The sequence below is a fragment of the Bemisia tabaci genome, chromosome 5 (genome assembly GCF_918797505.1).
Source record: "Bemisia tabaci chromosome 5, PGI_BMITA_v3".
Lineage (NCBI taxonomy): Eukaryota > Metazoa > Arthropoda > Insecta > Hemiptera > Aleyrodidae > Bemisia > Bemisia tabaci.
This window is the reverse complement of record NC_092797.1, coordinates 40,554,083-40,577,050: the sequence shown is the minus strand read 5'-3', so window position 1 is coordinate 40,577,050 and position 22,968 is coordinate 40,554,083. Positions and strand designations below refer to the sequence as shown.

The following is a 22,968-nucleotide window of genomic DNA, read 5'->3' as shown; positions in this document are numbered from 1 at the left end:
TTATTTTGGCAAATTATGTGAGTTTTAAGGGTGTTAAAATGTCCTCCCAACTTTACGTGGAACTGTGTCAAGAAAGCTTCCAAATTTTCCTAATTTTCCCTCAAAAAAAGAAGGAAGAAAAACCACTGTAGTTTTCTTATTTTTCGGGGTGCTTTTTTAATTTTCCGCAAAATCTTAATTCTGTGACATAGGACTCTCTGTACACCAGGCAAGTCTCGAGATCTCAAATCTCTTTTCTGAATTTCTCATTTTTTTTATTATTTTTGCTGCATAAATAAAAACCAGGCTAAGACTAAAACCAATAAATATATAATTGCATTATAATCGTTGCATATTTACTAATCTACCCTTATATTTATTTTTCAGGATCGCAGGAATTTCGTGCGACCTCCTCCCGCTGGCGTGGACTTTGAATTCGACTTTGAATCTTTCTATCCTGTCGCTCAGGCAATATTAGCTGTTGATCCCGAACTTGAAAAAATGAGATTTGAACTTGTCCCCAAAGTGTAAGCATACTTTAAGGAATAATTATAACTTGCCCGTCAAGCCAGTTTCTTTTTCAGTTCTTTAAAAAAACTCACAAGAAGTTTGACTTATTTTGATACCTCATAACGTACAAATGAAAATTAAACTATCATAAGGCTTCTTTTCTATCCAGGACTGCAGAGAGAATTTTGTTTCTGTCTAAGGGTCCTCGGTGTAGCTTTTCCGTTTCATTTATAACTCTCATAGAGGTAAAAAAAAAAAAAAAAAAAAAAGCGCTTTTCTCAAATATGGAAAAATTATCCAGCGCTCAGTGGATTCCAGTTTATTTGGAAATTTTTTTTATGAAAATCCCATTCTTTTCTCCTCTGAAAAAGGTAACCAAGAAAAGGTGAGAGATTTCAATTCTTCATTCTTCCTCCTTCTCCAATCTCTTCTTGCCTTGTATAATCTTGCATTTTAGCTAAGGCTTAGCAGCAATCAACTCTAGAGGAAGTTATGATAACTCCTGAGAAAATGTTAGTGTCAAAAATTAGCTTTTTCATCTTGTTTCAATATGGGGCTAGTTTTCATTCTCCAAAATCTCCAAAAAAGTGAGGAAACTTCTTAGCTCATGGTTCTGGTGTCTTTTAAGTTCATGTATATTCTCTCATCATCTAGAAAACTTCCTGCCCCAGAAAATCTGACCATTTTCATAGATCATCACTATTGATCTTACAGAAACTACACATAAGACATGATTATAATTGATCCTGTTATTTAGTTCAATTAAAAAGTTTACGTCATGAAATATGTTGAGTTCTTAGTCAATTAAAAATCCTATGATAAGTCAGTAAAAAAGTCTTTGTCTGATCACTAAATTTGAATTTAGTTTAAAGGAGTTACCAAAAAAAAACAACTATAGACTTCTTTGGTCTTGACCCCTTAATACTGAAGGGTTTTTGGTTTTTGTTTTGACTGGTATACATCCCTCCAGATCTATTTCATCATAGTCTTGTGTTGCTTTTTCTCTTTTTATATATCAATCATTAATTATTTGTCTTTTTTCTGTTTTGTTCCAACAGAATAAATGAGGAAAACTTCTGGCGTAACTATTTTTACCGTGTGAGTTTAATTTGCCAAGCAAATGAACTGTCATCTATGGCTCAAGAAGGCCAACAAAATGCTGCCAACGCCTCTCAAGATGCGGACGAACCCAATGGTAAATTATCTTAGTTTTTTCATTTCAACGACACCAAATGCAATCTCTCTTTTCTTCAGAATACAGTGCCCTAGTTCCATTGTAGCAGTAACTTAAAGTGAAAAAACCAAAAATCAATAAAAGAGCCTTAGATTACTATGATTTCATACCCTCCTAATGATGGAGGAACTTCAGTATCCTACAAAGTCGGAATTTATTTTCTAATTTTTCCTTTTACACAGGTATCCGATACTAAACTAATCAGTATGAATTAGAAGCTCCATTCTATTCGCTGCAAACTTTTCAGCAAAGAATTCCTGTATAAGCCACATTTTGATCTGAAATCCCAGCGCAAATATTCGTTGCATGATTTGCATGAGCCGTGTATTTATTGTTTTGTCTCAATGTAAGAATGAGTGTATCCAAGTGTCTTGGTATCAGTTGGCCAAAGCTAGCTTTTCCCCAGGACTAGGATCACAATGAATTCATCAATTTTCAAGCACATCCATAAGTCAGTGAGAACCAACATTTTCATTGAGATTTTTTATTCATTCATTTCCATAATGGTAAATTCAATTTTGAAGGAATAAAATTTTCACTCCTGGAATGATCTTTTTCTCCTTCCCATGTCCTACTCAAGTGCAACCGCACATTAAATTTTAAAGAAAAGAAATTATTAAAAAAACGAGGTAAATTTACCTTATAATTGCTATAGAATAGTTGACCCATCGTCAGTAAAGAGTTAGGGTACAAAAGTTACTCCAAGAAAAGTTATTGTTAAAAGCGCAGAGTGACCTAAGCACATTCTAATTTTATCGTACTGCCCCATCTTTGTCCTTGCTAGCTTTTTACGAATGTAAAAATTAGTTAAACATGCTGCCAACCGGTCCAATTGGTGTCAACTTATAATATGCCCTCTCCTTTCTCCTTCTTGCATAACCTTTTACCCTGATTCTTATAAATCCCTTTGATTTAACCGATATTGCTCAAAAATATTAAATACCAAAAGTAGCAAGTTGCTAAACTACTAAAATTATCGATTAGCATGTCGTTCAGCTTTGTATTTAAAAAATGCAAACTGACCAAATTTTTTTGCTGTCAACATTGGATAATTTTGAATGCTAGTGTATCAATATGTATGCTCCTTGCCTACTTAAAATAATTCGTTGTTACTGCTTTTATTTTACTTTATCAGAATTTATTTTTATATTTGCATGCAGGCTCTCTTAAAATGATTACCTTCTGCCAGTTTTACGCTTCTCTCTTCATCTAATTTTTTGCTGTTACATGTATCAGTATACGTAGATTACTCAACGTCAAAAAGGTCTCAGCAGATAGTGAACGACTCTTCAACTGAGTTTGTTTCGGATTCTCTCGCAGCGTCTAGTCAAGACTTGGAGGAAGTTAGAGAAAATATGAGGAAACTGGGAATTGACACAACTTCTGCTAATGGTAAGACTGGTGACCGACCATCATCTCATGTTCTTTTTTTTACATTTTTAAGAATCAGTGCTCATACATTTCATCAATACATTTTTTTGTTTTTCGTTTGGTCTCTCCCCAGTTAATTTCTTTAGATCCATATTTTCCCTACCCCTCTCATTTGCTTTGAAGCTGCTTCATATCGAATTGAAACCATGCAGATCATATCTGTAACATTTTGCAACAAATATAACATTGCAATAAAGTAAGTTTCAAACTCTCTTCAAAGCTTGCGTAATAAGCCTCCATTTTCAAACTTCTTTTGCGAGCTTGGAGCAGGGTTTTTAATTGAGCCATCGTTTTTCTTGCAAAATTTTACAGAGAATAATTAATTAAAAAATCCAAGGACCTTGAAAAACATTAATGTTTCAAAATTGTCTGTATAGACGGAACATTGTTTTCAAACCTTGGAACACGACTGAATATTTCATCCTAACTAATTAATCATGAATCAATATTTTTTAAACATCAGCCACACCATTCTTTCATTCAAAGCATCTTCTCCTCATCATCTGGACTTTAGGTGAACATACGTTTTTGGACAATAGCAACCATCATAATCTCATGGTAAGTCAAGATATGTGGTCAATTTTATTGTGAAATAGTACAGTAATGCACATTGCATCTATATAGTATTATATGCTAGTGCCACCTCACTATCCTTTTTTTTTTTTAATAGACTTTCTTAGTTATAAGACAAGAGGTCATTTTTAAAATCGTTACATCGTTTCATGTTCTGCCAGTTATGTTTTATATATCCTTCTCTCTTCATCCCTTTAATGTGCGTTACTTTTTTGTTATCCTTAAATAGGACCAAACATGTAATGTTCTTAGAAAGCAAGGTAAAAGATCCTTTGCATCCAATCACAGTTAGCTTTTAAAAATTCCTGTACAGTAAAAATGATTCAGTGACATTGTAAATATGTCCCGCATCTTTCTTGCATTCTCTCCTCTCTCGGTGTGTAAGAACAAACTCGTTTTGATAAACGGTGTATCATACAAGGATCATCAAGGATCGGTTTACATCAAGGATTAAGAGGGTGTATGATACACCCACTTGGCGTGGACGTCCTGTGAAAGGTTAGCGACAAGGGGTGGAGGAGGAGATCAGAAGGTGCCAATTGCCTGATGATCTCTGGGAGGATAGGGGGCAATGGCGATTGGGCGTCGCAGAGCGCGAGGCGGCGCTATAAAAGCGACTTTATGTATGTATGATACACCCACTTAATCCTTGTGGTCTCCGAGAGTCCGTTGATTTTTCAAATTCCTATAACTTTGGGCAAGATACATCAACTAAAATGCTTTGTTCCGTTGCAATCCTAAAAATAAAATCATCAACTTCTCAATCCATTAAAAGTAGTCAAAAGGGCAGAAAAGTAGAAGGTAGTGTTAGTGCCATTTCGTATTCCTCAATAATAAGCTGTTGAGAGAAGTGGAATTGTTAATCAAATGAGTCGTTTTAAAATTTGTATTTCTCTCTTTCCTTTTTAATTGTGCGTTGAGGAAGGAGAGTTTTAAAAAATTGACTCTCCTCCAGCATTCTGAAACAATTGTGTTGGAGGTGTGTGAGAGATTTTCATGAGGTGAAAAAGAAAATGCATGCACAAATGTTGTACCAACTGAAACCACTACTGTTTAGAGTGTTTGGCTTTGCTCTAAACTGTTTGTTTTCCCCCTTGATTGGAATGTCTGTTACATCCCTTTAATTTCTGGTTTCAACATGCCAACGAATTTTTCTCTTTCTCTTTTTCATCTATTTTTTAAGAAAAACTGCAGCACCCCAATGTATATTTTAACTGAATCTATCTTCCAGTTACTTTTTCAAGAAAAAGGTATGAAAGAGTCAGTTTTGCTGGATTTGAATGCATTTGAAAATGTGTGGAAATAGTAAATCTTCATACAAAACTTTAATGCTTAAATAATATGTATCCAAGAACAATATCAAAAAAAGGTAGATTTTAAGGGGGCTCAAAACATCCATTGCATTGCACTCTGTAGTTTGGTTGTGACCATCATCATTTGAAATGGGCATACAGTTCAAATGTTTTGAACATGCACAGCATAATGATCTAAGTATTGTTCCCCAATGCTAAGTCATTTTCAAGAGTTTCAATATGAGAATTGGCTTTAAAGTGAGGAAAATATCTATTCACAAGTCTGTCCTTTCCTGAACTAAACTGACTCATTTTCAGCAAATTTGACTCAACAATTTTCGATGTAATGTTCGTGCAAGTTTTGAAGTATTGTACATTTTCCCTCAATAATTAAAATATTAATGGTGTAATGAAATTTTTTGATAGCCTCAGCATTTATGTCATTCACTTTTTCTGCAAGATAAATTAGTGGTATTCCTGCAATACTTCGGATCAAAATGTGGTCATTTTCCTCAGAAACTATCCATTAAGTCCCTTTCATTGATCGACAATTGTCAATTTGAAAGGCGCTTACTATTTTTACGTACACATTAGGCTCATTTTATCTTAAAAGGTGTGATGAAAAGAGCCAGTTGTGAATTTGGCAATCAATTTCTATGTTACTGCAGTTTCCGCTAGGTGTCAATCATATTTACTTTCCAAAACAATGTAAATTTTGAAAGGGTTGATGCTAAGTGCTGTTCATGTGAACCTGAGTGTGCAGAGGCAATCAGGTATTTTCTCCAGGTTGGTTCATTGCAACCATCAACCAAAGAGTAATAAATAATCTTATTTTTTCTAAATTTAAATCAAATCCTTAGTCACTAAACATAGTAGCTCAGGACATATTCTCGCCTATCATCAGGTGAATAAAAATAAACCTTGCTCTGTTGATTTGCCCCATTTTAAGTTTCATACTGTCTTCACATATCTCTCCTAACGGAGGAAGAAGTGACATTTTTTAAAAAAAAATTTATTGGGTTTATTTTTTTATTTAATTCAAGACCAGTTTGATGAAATTGTATGATCATTACTCTTGCCTTTGAATGATCTGAAGTTATAGACAGAGAGGTAAAAAGAGAAAAAAAGCTTGTCACTGCTTGCTTATGCAGAATGAAAGAAAACGAATTGACAACAATTTTAATTACTGCCAACTCGCAGTAATACGGAGTTAAAGAGGCCCAGCAATGAATTTGAATCAATGAAGTCCTCAAAAATGCATGATTTTTGTATTAAAGAGGTAGCAACTAGAATTATCCAAATTAAAAAGAGAGTGCAAAATGAACTTATCTCTTTACAGATTTTGTATATTTTATTCAAGCGATGATAAAACAACCTAAGCAACCAGCAACTTTACATTACCTATGTACTTATCAGGAGTAACGATAATTAGCAGAACGCCAATTCAGTGCAAATATGTAGTTGATGCCATGCTTCAAGTTTAAAAAACGATTGATTTTTCTTCAAAACATAGAGGATTAGTTTCAAAATGCAAAGGTTTTTCTTCTCATCAATGAAGTGTCAAAATTTTCCAGGTCGAAATTATCTTGAGTTGACTGTAAAAGCATTTTGAACTCAATGATTGAGTTTTTTAGCAATTGTGCGTAAAAAGTTCAGCTTAAAGCTTGAACTCAGGATTCTCCCTCTTTTCTTAGGAGAGACCTCTTAATTATGAAATCTCACATCCTGGAAACTGCATAAGAATATTTTCTGGTCAACGTTTAATCAGTAGCCTGAGTGTTGGCATTCATTTACTATTGTTTTTTTGACCTTGTGACTGAGTAATATTTTATTTGTTGTATTTTATTTTTATATGTTTTTTTTTCTTTTTTTTTTTCTTGCAAGCAGCTTAAAGCATTATCCTAAAAAGACTTAATTCCACCCTTATTCCTTAGTTTACCCTTTATTTTTATTATTTGTTCTGTTTCCTTGATTTTAAGAAATGTATTGATGAAATTATTTAGTAAATGTTACATTAATTCATGATCCACAACACCTTTTGAATTACATTCCTGCTCTTGGGAATCATGTTCATTTCTTCTTCTCTTGACTGAATTAAACTAAACAGAACTGCCATGCAGTCTACATGATTCTGTAGCCTCGCTGAAAAATAAAATAGTAAAATTAAATAAATCCAGAATCCATCTGAAGACATGAAATGATTTTTTGTGATCTCTTTTTTAATCTCATTCTTTGGACAAAACACAATTTTGCGTCAAATTCTGAAATGACGTCTGTCTCTTGTCCAAAATAATTATTTTCAAAATCAGCAGAAGCTGTACTTTTCCTAAAGAAACTGCATGATGTCTGTTTCTTTTTTAAAGAATGACTTTCAAAATCAGTTGGAGTCTTACTTTTCAAAATACTGGCTCAGCCCTTTTGTGGATTGATCATTGTTCAGAATATTGAAATTTTTTATCGCGTCAGTCTATAATTTATCATTTACTGTATTGACATACTGATGGCACAGGAGCTTTTTTCAGAATCTAATATTGATCTCTTGATCAATAATTTTTAAATAAAGCTTCTCATTCGTACAGTTTAGAATCACTCATCATTACACTGATCTTGAAGAAAAAAAAAATAGTTCATCTACCTGTCGTTTTTCTATGGCTGTGTGGTAATTTTATACATGCAATACTGCTTAAGGATGGAAGATTGTCACATGCATCAATATGTGTAGAAATTTTTCTCATCAGAGCGATTTTGCAACATTCTAAATTTAAATCTAGTCTGTTTGTCTAACGTTGTCAGTTCTCCATAAATTATTTTTAAAATTCTTTGACTGAAGATGGCAATAAAGATTATTTCTGATGTCTACACACACATTTTAATTAAACTTAATTTTCTAAGTCTGAGACTTGCACTCCAGTAAGAGGATATTTTCTGTGTATGAAGACGATTGAAAACTGTTCTTACGTAACCAAAAATTCTGACTCCAGCCTCTTTCAGAGTAACAGGAGTTGATATCATGAATATTTTTATCGAACCCTGTAGAAAAATGTTACATCTCAGCTGACTGCTGTTTGTTTGCCACCACTTAAAATTTCGTACATACTTACCACTGCATGCATATAAAAATGCATTATTTTATATTTGTCCTATTTTTGGGCGCAATTATCAAGTCAATCCCCAATCGTCTTAGAATTCACCTGATGAGACATATGGAGTTTATAAAAATGAAAAATAATATGCCAAGTTAATTTAACGACTGATACTTTACAGAACTATCTCAGTAACGACTAATGCAACTTGTTCTAATTTGCACCCGAAAGTTGAGCTCATCCTTCCATACTGAACTTGATTTTATACTCATATACCAACATTAAATTTTAGATTCAATCCCTGATTTCATCGCAAGACTTTGCAATAATGCGTGCATTGAAATTATTTTATTTTTACGTTTCTACGTCTCTAACGTTTCTAACAAGTGGAAATTCCTTTAATTTTCAAAAGAAGGTGTCCTTTCACCTTTGTCACGTCATTTCATCAATTCAATTATGATTTCTAGATTGGTAGTTGTACATTTATGTTCCACTTTTACAGTGGAATTGTGTTATTATTTTTATTTTGTTCTATTTTCTTTTTTCTTTGTTTTTTTTTCTCAACCTCCCTTCCTCTTTCTCCTTCCCTCATCACTTATAATTTTTCCCTTTTAACCCTCTCAATCCTTGGTCCTTAAAATAAACAAACAGAAGAGGAATGGGAGAAGGAGCTTGAAGCCGAGTTGCAAGAATATGAAGTTGTGTCAGAACAGCAAAAACAGAACACTGCCATTCCATCCAAGTGGGAATCACAGATTGAAGACATGCTGGAATCTGAGTCCCGTGATTTAAAATAAGAGATGCACCGGATTCCTGTAAGTAAACCAGGTATCCTTGTTCCATTACACTATTATAAGAAAATTTAAGAAGGTCGGTGTGGCTCCCATGTGTTCCCATGCTTTTCAGAGGTAATAACCCTACTAGCAGCGCCTGTTTTTTGGCTTTTAAAGAATCATAAATAAATTCTATAAAACACGTTTTAGAATGCCCCTTTTGTTCTATTTTATGGAAAATTTCTGTGAAATTTATGTTAAAAAGAAGTTGTAAAAAAGAAGATTTGGGTCGTCTCTATTCTCTACCGAGGGATGCAAAAAATGCTTGAGCGTGGGAGCCTGTGTTGTTTGAGGAAATCGGAGAGCAAATGAGGAAATTTATTAGGTATAATGGACTGAAAAAGCAAAGGACACTAGTTTTTTAAATTTTTCCCCTGTAGCATTTTCCCAACTTCCCTTGCAAAGTGGGAAAATTTTGAAGGTAAGATTGCGGCCAATCTTTGGTCTCTAGAACTTTCTGCACCTCTGCTCTTACCTTCAGAAAGCAAAAGTTAGCCATCCCAGATGTGTTTACAAATTGCAAATGTCCTCACAAGCTCACTACCAAAAATGATTTAAGGAACACCGTTACTGTACTCAAATGTAATTTAATGGCTACCATGGTTTGATTTTGTTTTCAGATGGAAGGAGTAAAAAGTGTTCCTCTTTGGGAAATAGCACAGGGAATAACGAAAGTCTCAATCTAAAAGGTACCATGCTGCAACAATAAAATCTCACCGTCTACTTACTTATTACAAATATCATCATTTTCTATTTGTTTAATTACGTGAGGATCACCCCGGTGAGTTAATTTAGTAATTAAAGAAAAATATTCTAATGAACTTTTATAATATATTTATGTTTTCTATTTTATTTGTTGTTATTGTTGTGAAAACAATTTATTTTGTTTTAAGTGAGTCCTAAGTACACACACTGTTAAAGAGAAGGTTTAAGGTAGGTACTTACCTCTTCAGCTGTAATACCTTTCAATATTATTTGTCTCATGCAGTCATATCTCAAAATATCCTTCTCACTGTAAAATAATTAGCTAGAACTTGTGATTAGAGTGTCACTATACAAAGAGGCAGTCAGCATACTTTTTAAAATTTATAAAACCCCTAAATATTTATTCTCTCATTCTGAAATAAAAAAGCATTTGAAACTTGATTGCTCTGAAGCTACCACTTATGTAATTTACCTATCAAAACCTTGTAGTCAGTTAAATCATTGAATTTATTTCTCACCTCAGAAACTTCCTATTAACTCTCAAGTCAAATGATTTTTGCTGTTCAATCTTGACTTTTGACCTCCTGTAAATAAAGTAAAGTAAGTTGGTAGAGTAGGTACCTACATTATAATATTAAACTCGATTATCATATTGAATAGTGTACTTACATTATGCATTGCATGGAGTGTCTCAAAATTATACCCTGAAGTGTGTAATTTTGGAAGTAATGGAAGAATAAATATCACTCATATTGAAGCATTCATAAGCATATTACTGATGCTTTTCATGCATGATCACAGCAGGGATCGAATATTTTTCTCAATTGTCTGTTAATTCCTCCGTGAATACTGTCAAATGGGGTTACCTGGGAAATTAGTTTATTTGGAACAAAAATGGGAATTTGGGCGTCGGTGGCCATGGTAGCATTGTAATTTTAGATTGTTCCTCAGAGTTGTAATCTCTATCCACATTGTTTTGGTATGAGATTTAGGTATTATGCAGAGTCTTGAAAAGGAGACCAAAGCATTTGTCTCTTCATCTTTTTTCTCAAAATCGCTTGACTCTCATCAGTATCTTAAGTTACCGTGTGAGTCCTTATTCACCCCTATGTTTGGGGTCATTGAAATAACCAAAAGTTGAACACAAGAAAACATTAGAAGAACTTGCCAAAAAATTTTGTGGCAGAAAATTTTGGGTTCATTTTGAAGAAAAATCGTTGTGGTAAAATCTTCCCAAATAACTCTGTTTGATAATACATACCCACTGTATCTGATTACTTACTTGATAAGTTATCCCTGTCATGAACGGCACATTCCAATCTTTCGCAGATTGAAAAGTTTATCGTGATTGATATTTTAGTGTCACAAGAATCATTCTATCCTTACAGCCCAAGTAGCAGAGATTGCGATAAATAGCGATATTATCGGTGGCAATTTATCGCAATATTATCATTTATGGCGATTAAATCGCTGTGCATCGCAATTTTTTGTTCGATAAGTTTGCGATCGATTTCGTCGATAAAATCGAGATTAAATCGCCTTATATCGCGATTTTTGTTTCAATAATATCGCGATAAAATCGCGATTATATTGCAACAAGATTGAGGATAATCACTCAGATGTTGATGATCCTAGCAATATATTGCGATTTTTCGGTTGAAAAATGCTACTTGGGAGAGGTAAAGAGAATTATATGTCTGCAAGTGTCTTGGGACGTTACTTTTTTCGTTTCTGCTCCATTTCAAGCTAACAATCATGGTTAAGTACCTCGAGTTAGGTTTCATCAAAATTAGTCCATCTCCAGGCCCATATTCCAAATTTGTCGATCAATAATTTGTAATACCTCTCAGACATTCATTGACTCTTTATTTTTCTCTGCTCAATAGGTCAGTAGACATAGCAAGTCAATTTCATTAGATGAATAATACTTCCATGAGTAATATCATTTCACAAGTAGTCTGAGTTTTTTTACACCATGCTTGTTCCAAGTAATTCAACAATTAAGAAAAAATGTCTAATTTGCTGCGGTACTCACTCACACTGAGAATATTCTCTGCTAAATCGCTCATGGAGCACAGAAATTTTAGGATTAGATAAAACACTTTATCCGTATCGAAAAAAATAATTTAGTTTCCAATTCATCAGGGCAAAACTCTTCTCTTGTATCATTAATTCACAAAACGAGAAAATACATTTTTGCCATTCATGAAACTCTCTCTTGGGGAACAGTGCTTCTTTCCTCAAGTTACCGTGTGAGTCCTTATTCACCCCTATGTTCGTGGTCATTGAAATAACCAAAAGTTGAACACAAGAAAACATTAGAAGAACTTGCCAAAAAAATTTGTGGCAGAAAATTTTGGGTTCATTTTGAAGAAAAATCGTTGTGGTAAAATCTTCACAAGATATGTTCACAGATCTATTGGGAGAAATTATCTACATGAAGTAGGATGCCCTTAGCACTCTTAATTAAAAAACTCTAATTACTTCTGATCTTTTAATCTGAACAACCTTGGTTTGAATTTTTTGAAATTTTTCTTTTGCTCCTTTCAGTTGAATGTTCAGAGCCTGTTCTGAAGGAAAGTAAATGAAAATTGAAAAGTACCACTGTGGTAGTATCACCTGCTGCAGTAAGCTGTCGGTCAATATTTGGAATTGTATTTATTTTTTTGTAATTTATACAAATACAAATATAGTTTTATAAAACTGTACTTGTTTTGATGATCGTATCAAACTTTTATGATATTAAGCATTAAATGATATCGTATGTATGTTTTCCATCAGCATTTACCTGATGTCATGTAATTAATTTTATATTTTATTTAAGAGCGTAGTTTTAGATTTAATCATGTGAAATCTCTTATGTTTTATGCAAATGTTACAATATTAATAATAATCGCTAGTTCTCATAATGCTGTGTACTGAGGTGAGAAAATAAATCATCCCATTTGTTCCTTTTATGTAAATGTTGAAAAATAAAGTTGTGTATTTTTAAAGGTGTTTTCACTTTTTCTTTAGACCAGCTTTTAAAAGTAGGTGCTTGGGAAGAATGGACCACTAGACAAGGTACCAATTTCAGCATTCTAATACAGGTTTCTTAGCCAAAATTTCACGTAGAACACGATGCGCACAACAAAAATTACCGAAATCAACTCCTTACGAAGATATTCAATAATTCTTGATGCGTGAATACAAACCACCCGCTCATGAAAACTCAATGCTCTACGTGATTCACATCGCGCACTAAACGTTTATCATGACAGTCTCTGCGATATAAAAATCTGGCAACCTCAATCTTGACGCTTTGGCTCAGCTATAGCAAATTGCTTTTAGTTTGAACAACACATGGTGGGAAATGAACATTGCTCGATTGAGAAGATTGCTGAAACCGTTGTAGTGCGCGATTTGGCTCACGTAGAGCTTTGAGTTTCTTGTGAGCGGGTAGTTCAAAATCCGCGTAACCAATGTGAAATAAAAAGGTTAATATCTTCGTTAGGAGTCGGTTTCAGTCATTTTCGTTGCGCGAATCGTGTTCTGCGTGAAATTTTGTTTAAGTCACATGTGTCAGAATCTTTTAATTCGTACCTTGTCTAGTGGTCCATTATGAATAGAAGCAAAAAATTCATGACCCTCAAAATAGATGGCAAAAATTTTATTGAACTTGTTTCGCAAACTGTTTGACAAGAGGAATTGATAACAAAATTGAAATAGAAAAAACACATATCTGGTGAGCAATAGATAATGATGCACAAGAAACATGAATATAATGCTTCAAAAATAAATTTTAAGGCAGACTAACGGTAAATGGGTGCTGTCACTAGAGGAAAGAAAGAGAGAGCTCGGTGCTTATGTTGAAAGAATCGTGACTTCAGCAATGCAATGATCAATTCCTGAGACTTGGGTGAATCTAAAAAAATGGAACCCTTTTACTTTTTCTATAAAAAAATAGAGGCTATGAATAGGCACATATAGGAGCTAAAGGACACCCTTGGTTCACCTTAAGCTTTTGTTTTGCCTCATTAAAATCATAAAAGCAGAGAGGTGATTTCTATAGGTTGAATCTATCCTTGTCTTGTGATAATAACAGTAATTCAAGATACTGAGAGTGGTTAGCATCTTCAGAAATTGAAACAGCTAGTGTTAGAAGTTGAAAAGTATAAGAAAATGAACATATCAGATCTGATCGACAGCAATTTATCTACTAAGCTTTATTATTTGTAGAGAAGGTTGGATGACTCTGAAAAAATAATGTAAAGTGAAAACATAAGTGTAAGCACCCATTTCCCCTGAGTTACCATGAAAAAACTAATTGAAAATGAATTACTTATTGCACAATAAAAAAAATTAAATTGAAAAAGGTTACTGAGATTACAATCAGACATTCCAATTCATACATATACTTTGACAATAGGAAAATGGAAAAAAAGTTGAGAGACATCACAGCGTAGTTAGTCAGCAAAATTTCTTCACGATCTGGCATTGAAAATATTTTTCATCCATTTTTATCTTTCACTCTGATAGTACCCCATGACAGAAGTTCATCAATCCTTCAGAATGGAAACAAGTTAGTTTGAAATTGTTAACAACAGAATTTACCATTAAAGAACCTTTATTTAGTAACCTATATGATGAAGACATCAAAGCGAATATTTAAACGTAATCAGGGTGCCATTTTTGTTAGAAATTCGTTAATTTTCTTGAAAGAAGCAAAGAAACGTAGGAAATGGCTATAAAAAAATATTATAACTGAATAGAATAAAATGAGTATAATCTTTCTGAGACGTGAAAGTTAGAGCTGAATGCTAAATTCTGGCCATACTTGATAATAAGCATGTTCACTGCTCGGCCTTAACTTTCAGAAATATTAACTTATTTCTATTTACAAACAAAAAACACTACAAAGTGAGGTTACATAAATAGAAATAATTTACACAGAAAAAATGACCGAAATTCATTTGACTAGTTTTTATGCTGATACTCAATTAAGATTGAAAATTACTTCGATCAAATGTTACATAATTCAGTGCTGTTCTACTGAAAGGATAAAGCACAATAATGAAATTTAGTGAGCAAAATTTAAAAAAAAAAATAAGACATAATTGAAGTTATTTATAGGTGGCAAGCACTGCAGTCTGCAATACATACCACAGATTTTCACGCTTCAACATAGTTATTTTTTGAGTTGTAACTTCAAGGAGTACATTATTTACACTGTGTGTATGCGTTAAACCCTTATTCATTAACCACAGTTAAATCATTTCAATGCAAACCGCACATATCTTGTTCTTTCTTTTCATAGTGACGCAAGATAGTGAGAAAAATTACATGGTTGAAATTCCGATGTTTCAAAAGGGATAAGGCAACTCGAGATAACAATGAAACTTGATTACATAAATTTATAATTAAAGGAAGGGCACTTGTCATTTGGTCTAAGATTTTTGTCCATTGAAAAACTAGAAGTATCAATGGAATTTGCCTGGATCTGCTAAAATTAAAGAGAACTTAACAAGGAGCTTCTCAAACCACATAAAAAAATTAAGTTACATGCATAGATGTGGGGAGAGAAATTATTCCTGACTTCAAAATAGAGAAAAAAGGCAAATGAATGTTATCATTCAGGCATCTTCTATGGGCTGCCGTATGGGTAAAATATTTTTAAAATATTTACATGGAGGGAACATTAAAATATTTTAAAAATATTTTTGTGCTATCTGGGAATGCAGATGGGAGAGTCAAAACCCTCAGTTTCCACTGCTGCCAAAAACTTCGTCAAATATAAGATTATTTTAACTAGAAGAACGCATTTCACATGCTATTATCAATGAAGAAATAAGTAGAGAGTACGGTCGAGTTTTGGTGTACTTTCTACCTACTTTTTCATAGAATATTTTACTCAATTAAAAGTAATTTTGGGACCTTTTTGAGACTCATCAGAGAAAGTTTAAATCAGATTTTTAGCAGTACTGCTGTCCACATAAGTTTTGATGACTAAACTCTAAAAACAAGTATTTCAATTACAGCAATCTAAAATTTGTTATTTTCTTTTATTTCTGAAGGGGAATATGTGAGGTAATTCTTTTTGTTGATATTTTTAAGAAATACCGTTCAAAGAGAAAGAAAATTCACAAAAATTTCAAAGAAATGTAGTCAATCAGTAGTTTAGTGTTGAAAAAAAAAAAAAAAAAAAAAAAAAAAAAAAAAAAAACTTGACAGGAAACCTCAAATTTGCAAATTGTTTTTAGAATATTTAGTCATCGATATTTACAATCTCATCATTGGAAACATGGGTGATATGCAAAACTAAAAAAATTAAAAGTCAGTGATATTTGCACAACTGTGTTGTATCTCATTAAAAAGACATGATGATCGTAAATTTGACATTTTTATACTTCTGAGCTGTTTGTTGCTTAGAAAATAAGAAAATTTTACTCGAAGAAAAAAAAAAAAAAAAAACCTTTCTTGGAATAAAATGGACAATAATGAGTCATGAACAGCAAGCCAGGATGATGATATTGCACTTTTGAGCAGTCTTAGAGCATATTTCGTAGATCAGAACTTGCAAAAAAAACCTAAAATCAATGACCTTCGGGATAAAAGGAATTGCACGTCAGTGCACAGAAATTTTCTAAGCGCAAGATCCTGAGTAAATATGCAAGTCTAGGGTAAAAAACAAAAGATGCTCTTCTTTGTGCTAATGTTAAGTGTCCCCCCCCCCCTCCACCTGAGACTATCAGTGTCTTTTTTTTTTTTTGGAAATAACAAGAAAGTCATTGAATATTCAAATAACTGAGCTTCTTTTACCACATAATAAAGGGCCGAAAAAATACCTACATATTTTTGTTCTAGGTAGATTTAGGGCTGAGCCTCCTTCATTTTTCGCTTATTGTTAACCAATAACCACCAAGTAGGTATCACAGCATAGCAGCTCTAAATTAACGTAACAGGTATTCATTTGTTCATAATCTACAGTAAAGTCCAAAAGTCATTGAAACTTGAGTTACAACTGGTCAGCCTGTAGTTACCTGACAGAAATTATTTTCCTATTAAGCATCGTGTTTGATTCAGATTAGACCTGTTTATAATTTTGGTGCTACCTTCCTGTAAAATAAAAGCCAATTTGAAACAAAGTTATATGATCGGTGGAAAGGGTATTCTAAAAATTGAGACCTGACATTATAGACGCCAAAATGAGAGAAAACTCTCCATGTAGAAAAATGGGCTAGGCCTAGGTAGAGACACCTGCAGTTAAATGGGCAAGAAGCTAATATCAAAATAAAGTCCCGGGAGGACTATTGAAAATTATGATATTTTTGCAAATGTTTTTCATGTCATTGTGCAAGACATTTTGCCATGATTGTCCACACAAGTTCTTAGTGATAACCAATAGATGCCATCGTACGAAAGAGATATTGTCTGGCAACATATTGTCTAGATGGAAAGTTTTTTTTCTTTCTTGGATGATAGTTCAGATGAGAGGGGTTTCATTCCCAACAAAACTGGCAACAATCGCAGAGCATAGACAATATAAAATAGAATTTCCAAATCTTATTCTAATAGTAATCCATTGATATATGTACAATAAACTTTGGTTCATATGATTTAGTTACACTGCAGAACACTCAAATAATAAAAGTTTGTTGACTAAATATTCAAAAAAAAGAAAAGAATAATGAACATCACCATTTCTGACATAAGACATTTAACACATACGTACCATAAAATCGGGACGCAATTAATAACCGGAGATACTTCTTATAAAGAATAGCTAGGTAATTATGTAAAATTAGTGATGTACATGTAAATTACAGAACAGTAATCAACATAACTACTTACACTGGAATCCAGTCTTAGCACCGAGCACTTTAAGCTCAAGTAATTCTCATTGCTTTACACATGAACTCTATTATGAGTCTTATGAATATTATATACACTAAAGTCACAATGATCATAAATAATTAAACTACTTAAATAATTTTCATAATTATTTGCATCTAGTCCTCACAGGTTCTCTTGTGTCTGTTATGTCATTTCATTCTATCTAGTATTTCTTATACATCACCAAAAAGCAGATCTGTGACTGAGCCCTGGGCAGCACATAAAAATGAGCTATGTAAAAAAATGTTGGATGCAAAACAGCACAAGAATCTGTGTAGCACACCAACAAATATGGCAGACATGTAATTTGTGGCAACTTCCAACTTTGTATTTTGAGAGAATAATTCTGATTTGAATTTCTGTGGTAACTCTTTTGCTACTGATTCCTGCATGTGAATTATGCTACCTACCTGGAAATTCTGAAAGCTCATAATTAAAGCTGAGTCAAAAATTTCAGGAGTACACATTCGATAATGCAATATCGAAAATTTTAGAGGATGGATTGATGTTCCGTCAAATAATTAAGATGTAGATAATCAGTGCAAAAAAATGACAACATACTTACAAAAGTCATGAGATAAAGTAACAATAAGAGAGCCTAGATAGTTTTTAAAAAAATAAAAAAACAAATTAAAAGAAATAACTGCTTCTAAGAAGAATAAGGCCAAAAAATTTTATGTTGTGTAATTAAAAATAAATTTAAAATAGTGAGTCTGAGAGAAAGATCTAGAAATTACATCTCCTAAAACCTTAAATGCAAGAAACGAAAAATAGTCTCTAACCATGGTATCCTCCTCACCTTTCTGTCACCGATTCAATAATGTCCATTTGAAATTTTCGAAGATAAGAGCTTTTGTAAGATTCATGAGCTCACTGATATTTACTTCAGTCATTAAGGTTCTTTGGACTGCATTGCTGATACAACTCCATCCATGTTCAGATTCTTCTCAATTTTGATTCTCTACCCTACTGTAAGCAAAAAATGTTTAAAAATAAAACTCCCCCAATAAAATCATAGTGCATTTTCAATGTACCTGCTTGGTACTCATGTTAAACAACAACATTTTTAAGTGCATATTGGTCATGCATAATTATCATCATGGACAAGAAATATTCTGAGAAATATGTACTCCGAGTTCTACAGACTGCTAGGACATTTAACTTTTGACAAGGTACACTTACAGAATTATTTTCGGTGAAAGGTGAATAATTATACTTCACAGAAGATGAAACTATTCGTTCCTAAGTAATTTTCAAATTAATGTTCATTTACTTCGAATAAAATAAGGCATCTCATATACATGCTTGATTTTATCCTGAAATGAGAGATCTTTTTAACTTCAGATTCGACATTACTTTTTTAAAATTTTAACACTGATGTGCTGTCTAAGTGTCTACTTCGGACATAATGATAGACATTATTAAGTGGCTGAGATTATAGATGAAAAATTGGAACTATACCTAAGTGGCTAATACAAAAGTATGCGCTTTTCAACTGATTTCCTACAAATGGGACATTCAGACATTTTATCCCCACACATCTGGCAAGTTCCATGCCCACAAAGGAAAATCATATTTTTCAACCTGTCAAGACACACAGGGCACATGGTTTGCTCCTTAATATCTTGAAGCTGCTGCTGTAATTTTTCCAAATCATAAGTGGAAGTGTCTCGGCTCCCGTTGTTCATTAATTGACAAGAGTTGGTCGTCATTGGCTCAGGGGCACTTGCAATAGATTCGTGAACTGTATCAGGCTTGACTTCGGAGATTTTACCGATACCACCACAACATACGGAATATGGGATTATTTTTTCGATCTGAACACGACAGTCAACACACTTTTTCATCAATGGTGCGCAATTTTCACATGCTACAATGTGATTGCATGGTTTGAAGAGAACTGAACTTCTCTTGCAGGAGCAGACAACGCACTCTTCAATTTTTGTTCGGGCACTCACTTGCTGACGACAAATAAGACACTTTTTCACTCGTGGGGCACAGATAGAGCAGCAAGCTACATGGTTGCAAGGAGAAAATAGAGTATCTCTACGAAGGTCTGAACAAACCAAACACTCATCCATGGCAACACCTTCAGTGCTGTTGGGTCTTCGTGGTTCTACATGATCAACTTCTTTGTCTTTCTGACACTGTGTCAATGTTTTGAGGAGATTAGGATCTGGACACAAATCTAATGGCGTTTGCCCTTTTTTGTTTTTGATTGTTAAATTGGCACCATTGGCAGCAAGTAAACAAGCAATTGAGGCGGATGATTTTTTATCAGCACCTTGACTCCCTAAGCCAACAAGAAGTTTACCAACATCTTGAACGTCTTGGAGCTGTCTGATTTGTGAGAGTGTATGGTGCCTCAAAGCCTCATGCAAAGGGGTATCGCCATCTTTGTCTGCAATGTTCAAATTGGCCCCCTCTCTGACGAGTAAGCGAACAATTTGAGTGTGCTGTCTCTCGACAGCTAAATGCAGTGCTGTCTGAAGATTGACATTCTGCAAGTCTATATCAGCTTCATGATGCACTAGCAACTCTGCAACCTCAATGTGATTATTAAGAGCGGCTAGATGTAATGCTGAATAACCGTCATCCTTCTTTTCATCCACCACCCATCGTCTGGGTAATCTAGATAGTAATGTAGACATAGCACTTGGATTACCTCTCAAAGCAGCATGATGAAGAGCATTGAATCCGTCATTATTTGTTAGAGTGATGTCAGCATTGCGATCTAACAGCAATACTAACATATCATCACGTTTTTTAGAGATGGCATCATGTAATGGAGTGTCACCCTCAGAGTCTTGCAAACTGGGATGACAGCCACGATCTAACAGAATTCTGACAACACCAGCATGGCCTTTGTTGACAGCTATATGCAATGCTGTTTGACGCCGCTTGTTACGCGCATTTAAGTCCGCTCCGGCGTTGGCCAGCAATTCAACAACGCCTGGTTCATCACCAAATGCAGCATGGTGAACGGCACGATCACCATCTTTATCTTCCATTTCAACATCTGCATGGTGATTGAGTAAAATTTTTATAACATCTATGTGTCCATTTCTACTTGCAGCTTGCAGAGCTGTGTGCCCGCTGAAAATACCATTTACATCAGCCTCTGAGATCATGATTGCATCCTCGCACTTTTGGGCATCACCGTTGGCAGCAGCTTTAACAAGTTCTTCATTAACATCTCCAGGTACATGAGTCTCAAAAAGTTTCTTCAATAACGCACTCAGCTGCTCACCATTAGAACTATCGGGTAACGAGCCATCTGCTGGAGCCATTTTAGTCACTGCAAGAGGGTTATAGGTCCATGATGTACCACACACTTCCACCTTAAGATCATTATCATGATAAATCTGTTGTACTCTTCCAACTTTGCCAAGAGTAGGAGCCATTGCTTCAGCCCATTCACCATGACCTTTTTGTAGGATCTTAATCCTTTCTACGTCTGTGCAGATCTGTACCAAGTCTCCAACAGCAAATTGGCACTGCTGACTTTGCGGAGCTCTATTGCCAAACACACTACTTGTGCTAAGTGGTAGTTTGGTCAATACAGCTGGATTAAAAGTCCACCGATTTCCACTCGGATAAGAGACTACGATATCATGATCTTCATCAATACCAACAACTGAGCCCGTGCTCGACAGACACTCTCGCATGCTGTCAGTCCATCCTCCATGCCCATGTTGCAGGGATTGAACTATTTCAAATTCTAGATCTACATTGACTTGATCTCCTATTTGAAGACCATGCGGACCACAGATACCTGGTCCCTGCTCACCTAAGAGAGGTAGGTGCTCCTTGTAGACATTCATTCCTTTACCATCTTGGACAACTTTTAGGTCAGCCATACCTTCATACCCCACACGATATAAATTTTTAGATCCATTCTCCCAGACAACATAAGCAGCTGACCTTGGTGAAGCTGCAGACCAGTCCTGAACTTCATTGACTTTTCCTCTGCGACCTCCACCGCCATCCTGATCTTCCCACTGCCAATCAACACCCCGCACAACTTTGGCACCAGGAAAAATACCTCGCACAGTAATCTTCTTGCTTTTCCGCCTTGGCTCCATTAAAACTCTTTCACTGCCGGGGGTTGTCATTCTGTGAAATCTGTGCCGCAGGATATGTTTATCCCCGTGATAACAGGTTGAGCAAAGGTCGAAGTTTTCACAAGCTGCACATTTCCATCGTATGCCACAGATTGGTTGCTGATGGCAAGTGTCACACATAGTACCTTCATGTTTGACTCCAGTGGGAGCACTGTCTAAAATACGTAAATCATAAGCTCCGGCACAGCGGTAGTTGGCAGCGGTCCCATTGTCCCAAACAATTACAACTTCTTCCGGAGATTCAAAATTCCGAACAGTGCCTACATGACCTTCTCCGCCATCCTGTTTACCCCACTTCCAATGAGGTCCTCTGATCACTCGAGATCCGACTCCTTCCATTTTAAATCGGGTATTTCTGCTGGCTCCGTCCATGGCAGATAAGAGGTGTGAGAGCTAACCTCAAAACACGAACACCAGATTTGATAATAGATGAATCAAGGGTGATGATGAGCGCTATCGGAACGCTACAAGCGGAATCTTCAAAATCTTGCCTCTGCATTAAAAAGCGAATATACAGTATGGCATGAAATGAGTGAAACAAAACGCTGCGATGAAAACTCATACCTAATTAGCATTTCACTGAGAGGTCGACAAAACACGGGATGACACGGGTCAGTCGTCTGCTTCGATGAACCATGAATTATAACGAAAACTTTTGACTTCTAGCGTGCGAGGAAATTAAGACCATGCATAGAAATATCACACTGAAAGTAAAACTTGTTCAATTCACATTTTTAGATTACTTAAATCACTTGTCAGCGGCTACAAAAACACGAACTTTTGTGGTAAGAACCAAGGTTGATTAAAAGGAGGTTGGTACAATCACCTCACCCAATTCGGCGCCATGTTGATGGCGTACTAGTGGGACCTCGAGTAGCGCGAAGTTTGAATTGAGAAGTCTCGCGCGAGTTGCGCGCAAGCAGACTGATGCGATTAATAAAAATTTCTTGTGCACACATTATTTATTGTAACAGAATATGAAAATATACATTAATTGAACACATTTTATTACTATCACGATATTTTAAATTGGTTCTTTTCTCCAGAGCCCCAAAATTTGCGGGAGGTCGTGGTCCTCATAATTTTGGGTTAACAGGAGTCGTGTGGCACATCAACGAAAATGTATTGATCTCTTCTCTTAGGGGAATTTTAGATTTTGAAAATCGGATAATTTTGACACCTACAGTCTCTAATTGAAATTTGCGCGAGAAAGGTCCCAGAATTCCCCGTAACTCCAAATAATGGGGACTAAAGGAAAAAGTGCATCTAGAGCAGAAAGTTCTTGTTTTTGGCCATAAACTTTGAATCCAAAGTCATAACGTACCCTACCTA

The 22,968-nt window shown here is 34.8% G+C and overlaps 2 protein-coding genes across 2 annotated transcripts in view; one reads left to right on the top strand and one right to left on the bottom strand.

Moving 5' to 3' along the window:
• LOC109040719 (Synapse-associated protein 47kD) overlaps nt 1-12,633 on the top strand; it is an 85,731-nt gene extending 73,098 nt beyond the window's left edge. The window contains exons 4-8 of the mRNA XM_072300744.1: nt 367-506; nt 1,548-1,684; nt 2,960-3,115; nt 8,754-8,917; nt 9,556-12,633. Coding sequence (XP_072156845.1) covers nt 367-506; nt 1,548-1,684; nt 2,960-3,115; nt 8,754-8,899 — 579 coding nt within the window. The 3' untranslated portion in view covers nt 8,900-8,917; nt 9,556-12,633. The remainder of the gene's footprint in view (nt 1-366; nt 507-1,547; nt 1,685-2,959; nt 3,116-8,753; nt 8,918-9,555) is intronic.
• Nucleotides 12,634-13,274: 641 nt separating this feature from the next.
• Nucleotides 13,275-22,437, bottom strand: mib1 (E3 ubiquitin-protein ligase mind bomb 1). The gene has a single exon (XM_019056726.2). It carries the CDS (start codon nt 22,006-22,008, stop codon nt 18,982-18,984), a length of 3,027 nt encoding a protein of 1,008 aa, XP_018912271.1. The 5' UTR covers nt 22,009-22,437; the 3' UTR covers nt 13,275-18,981.
• Between the last annotated feature and the right edge of the window lie 531 nt (nt 22,438-22,968).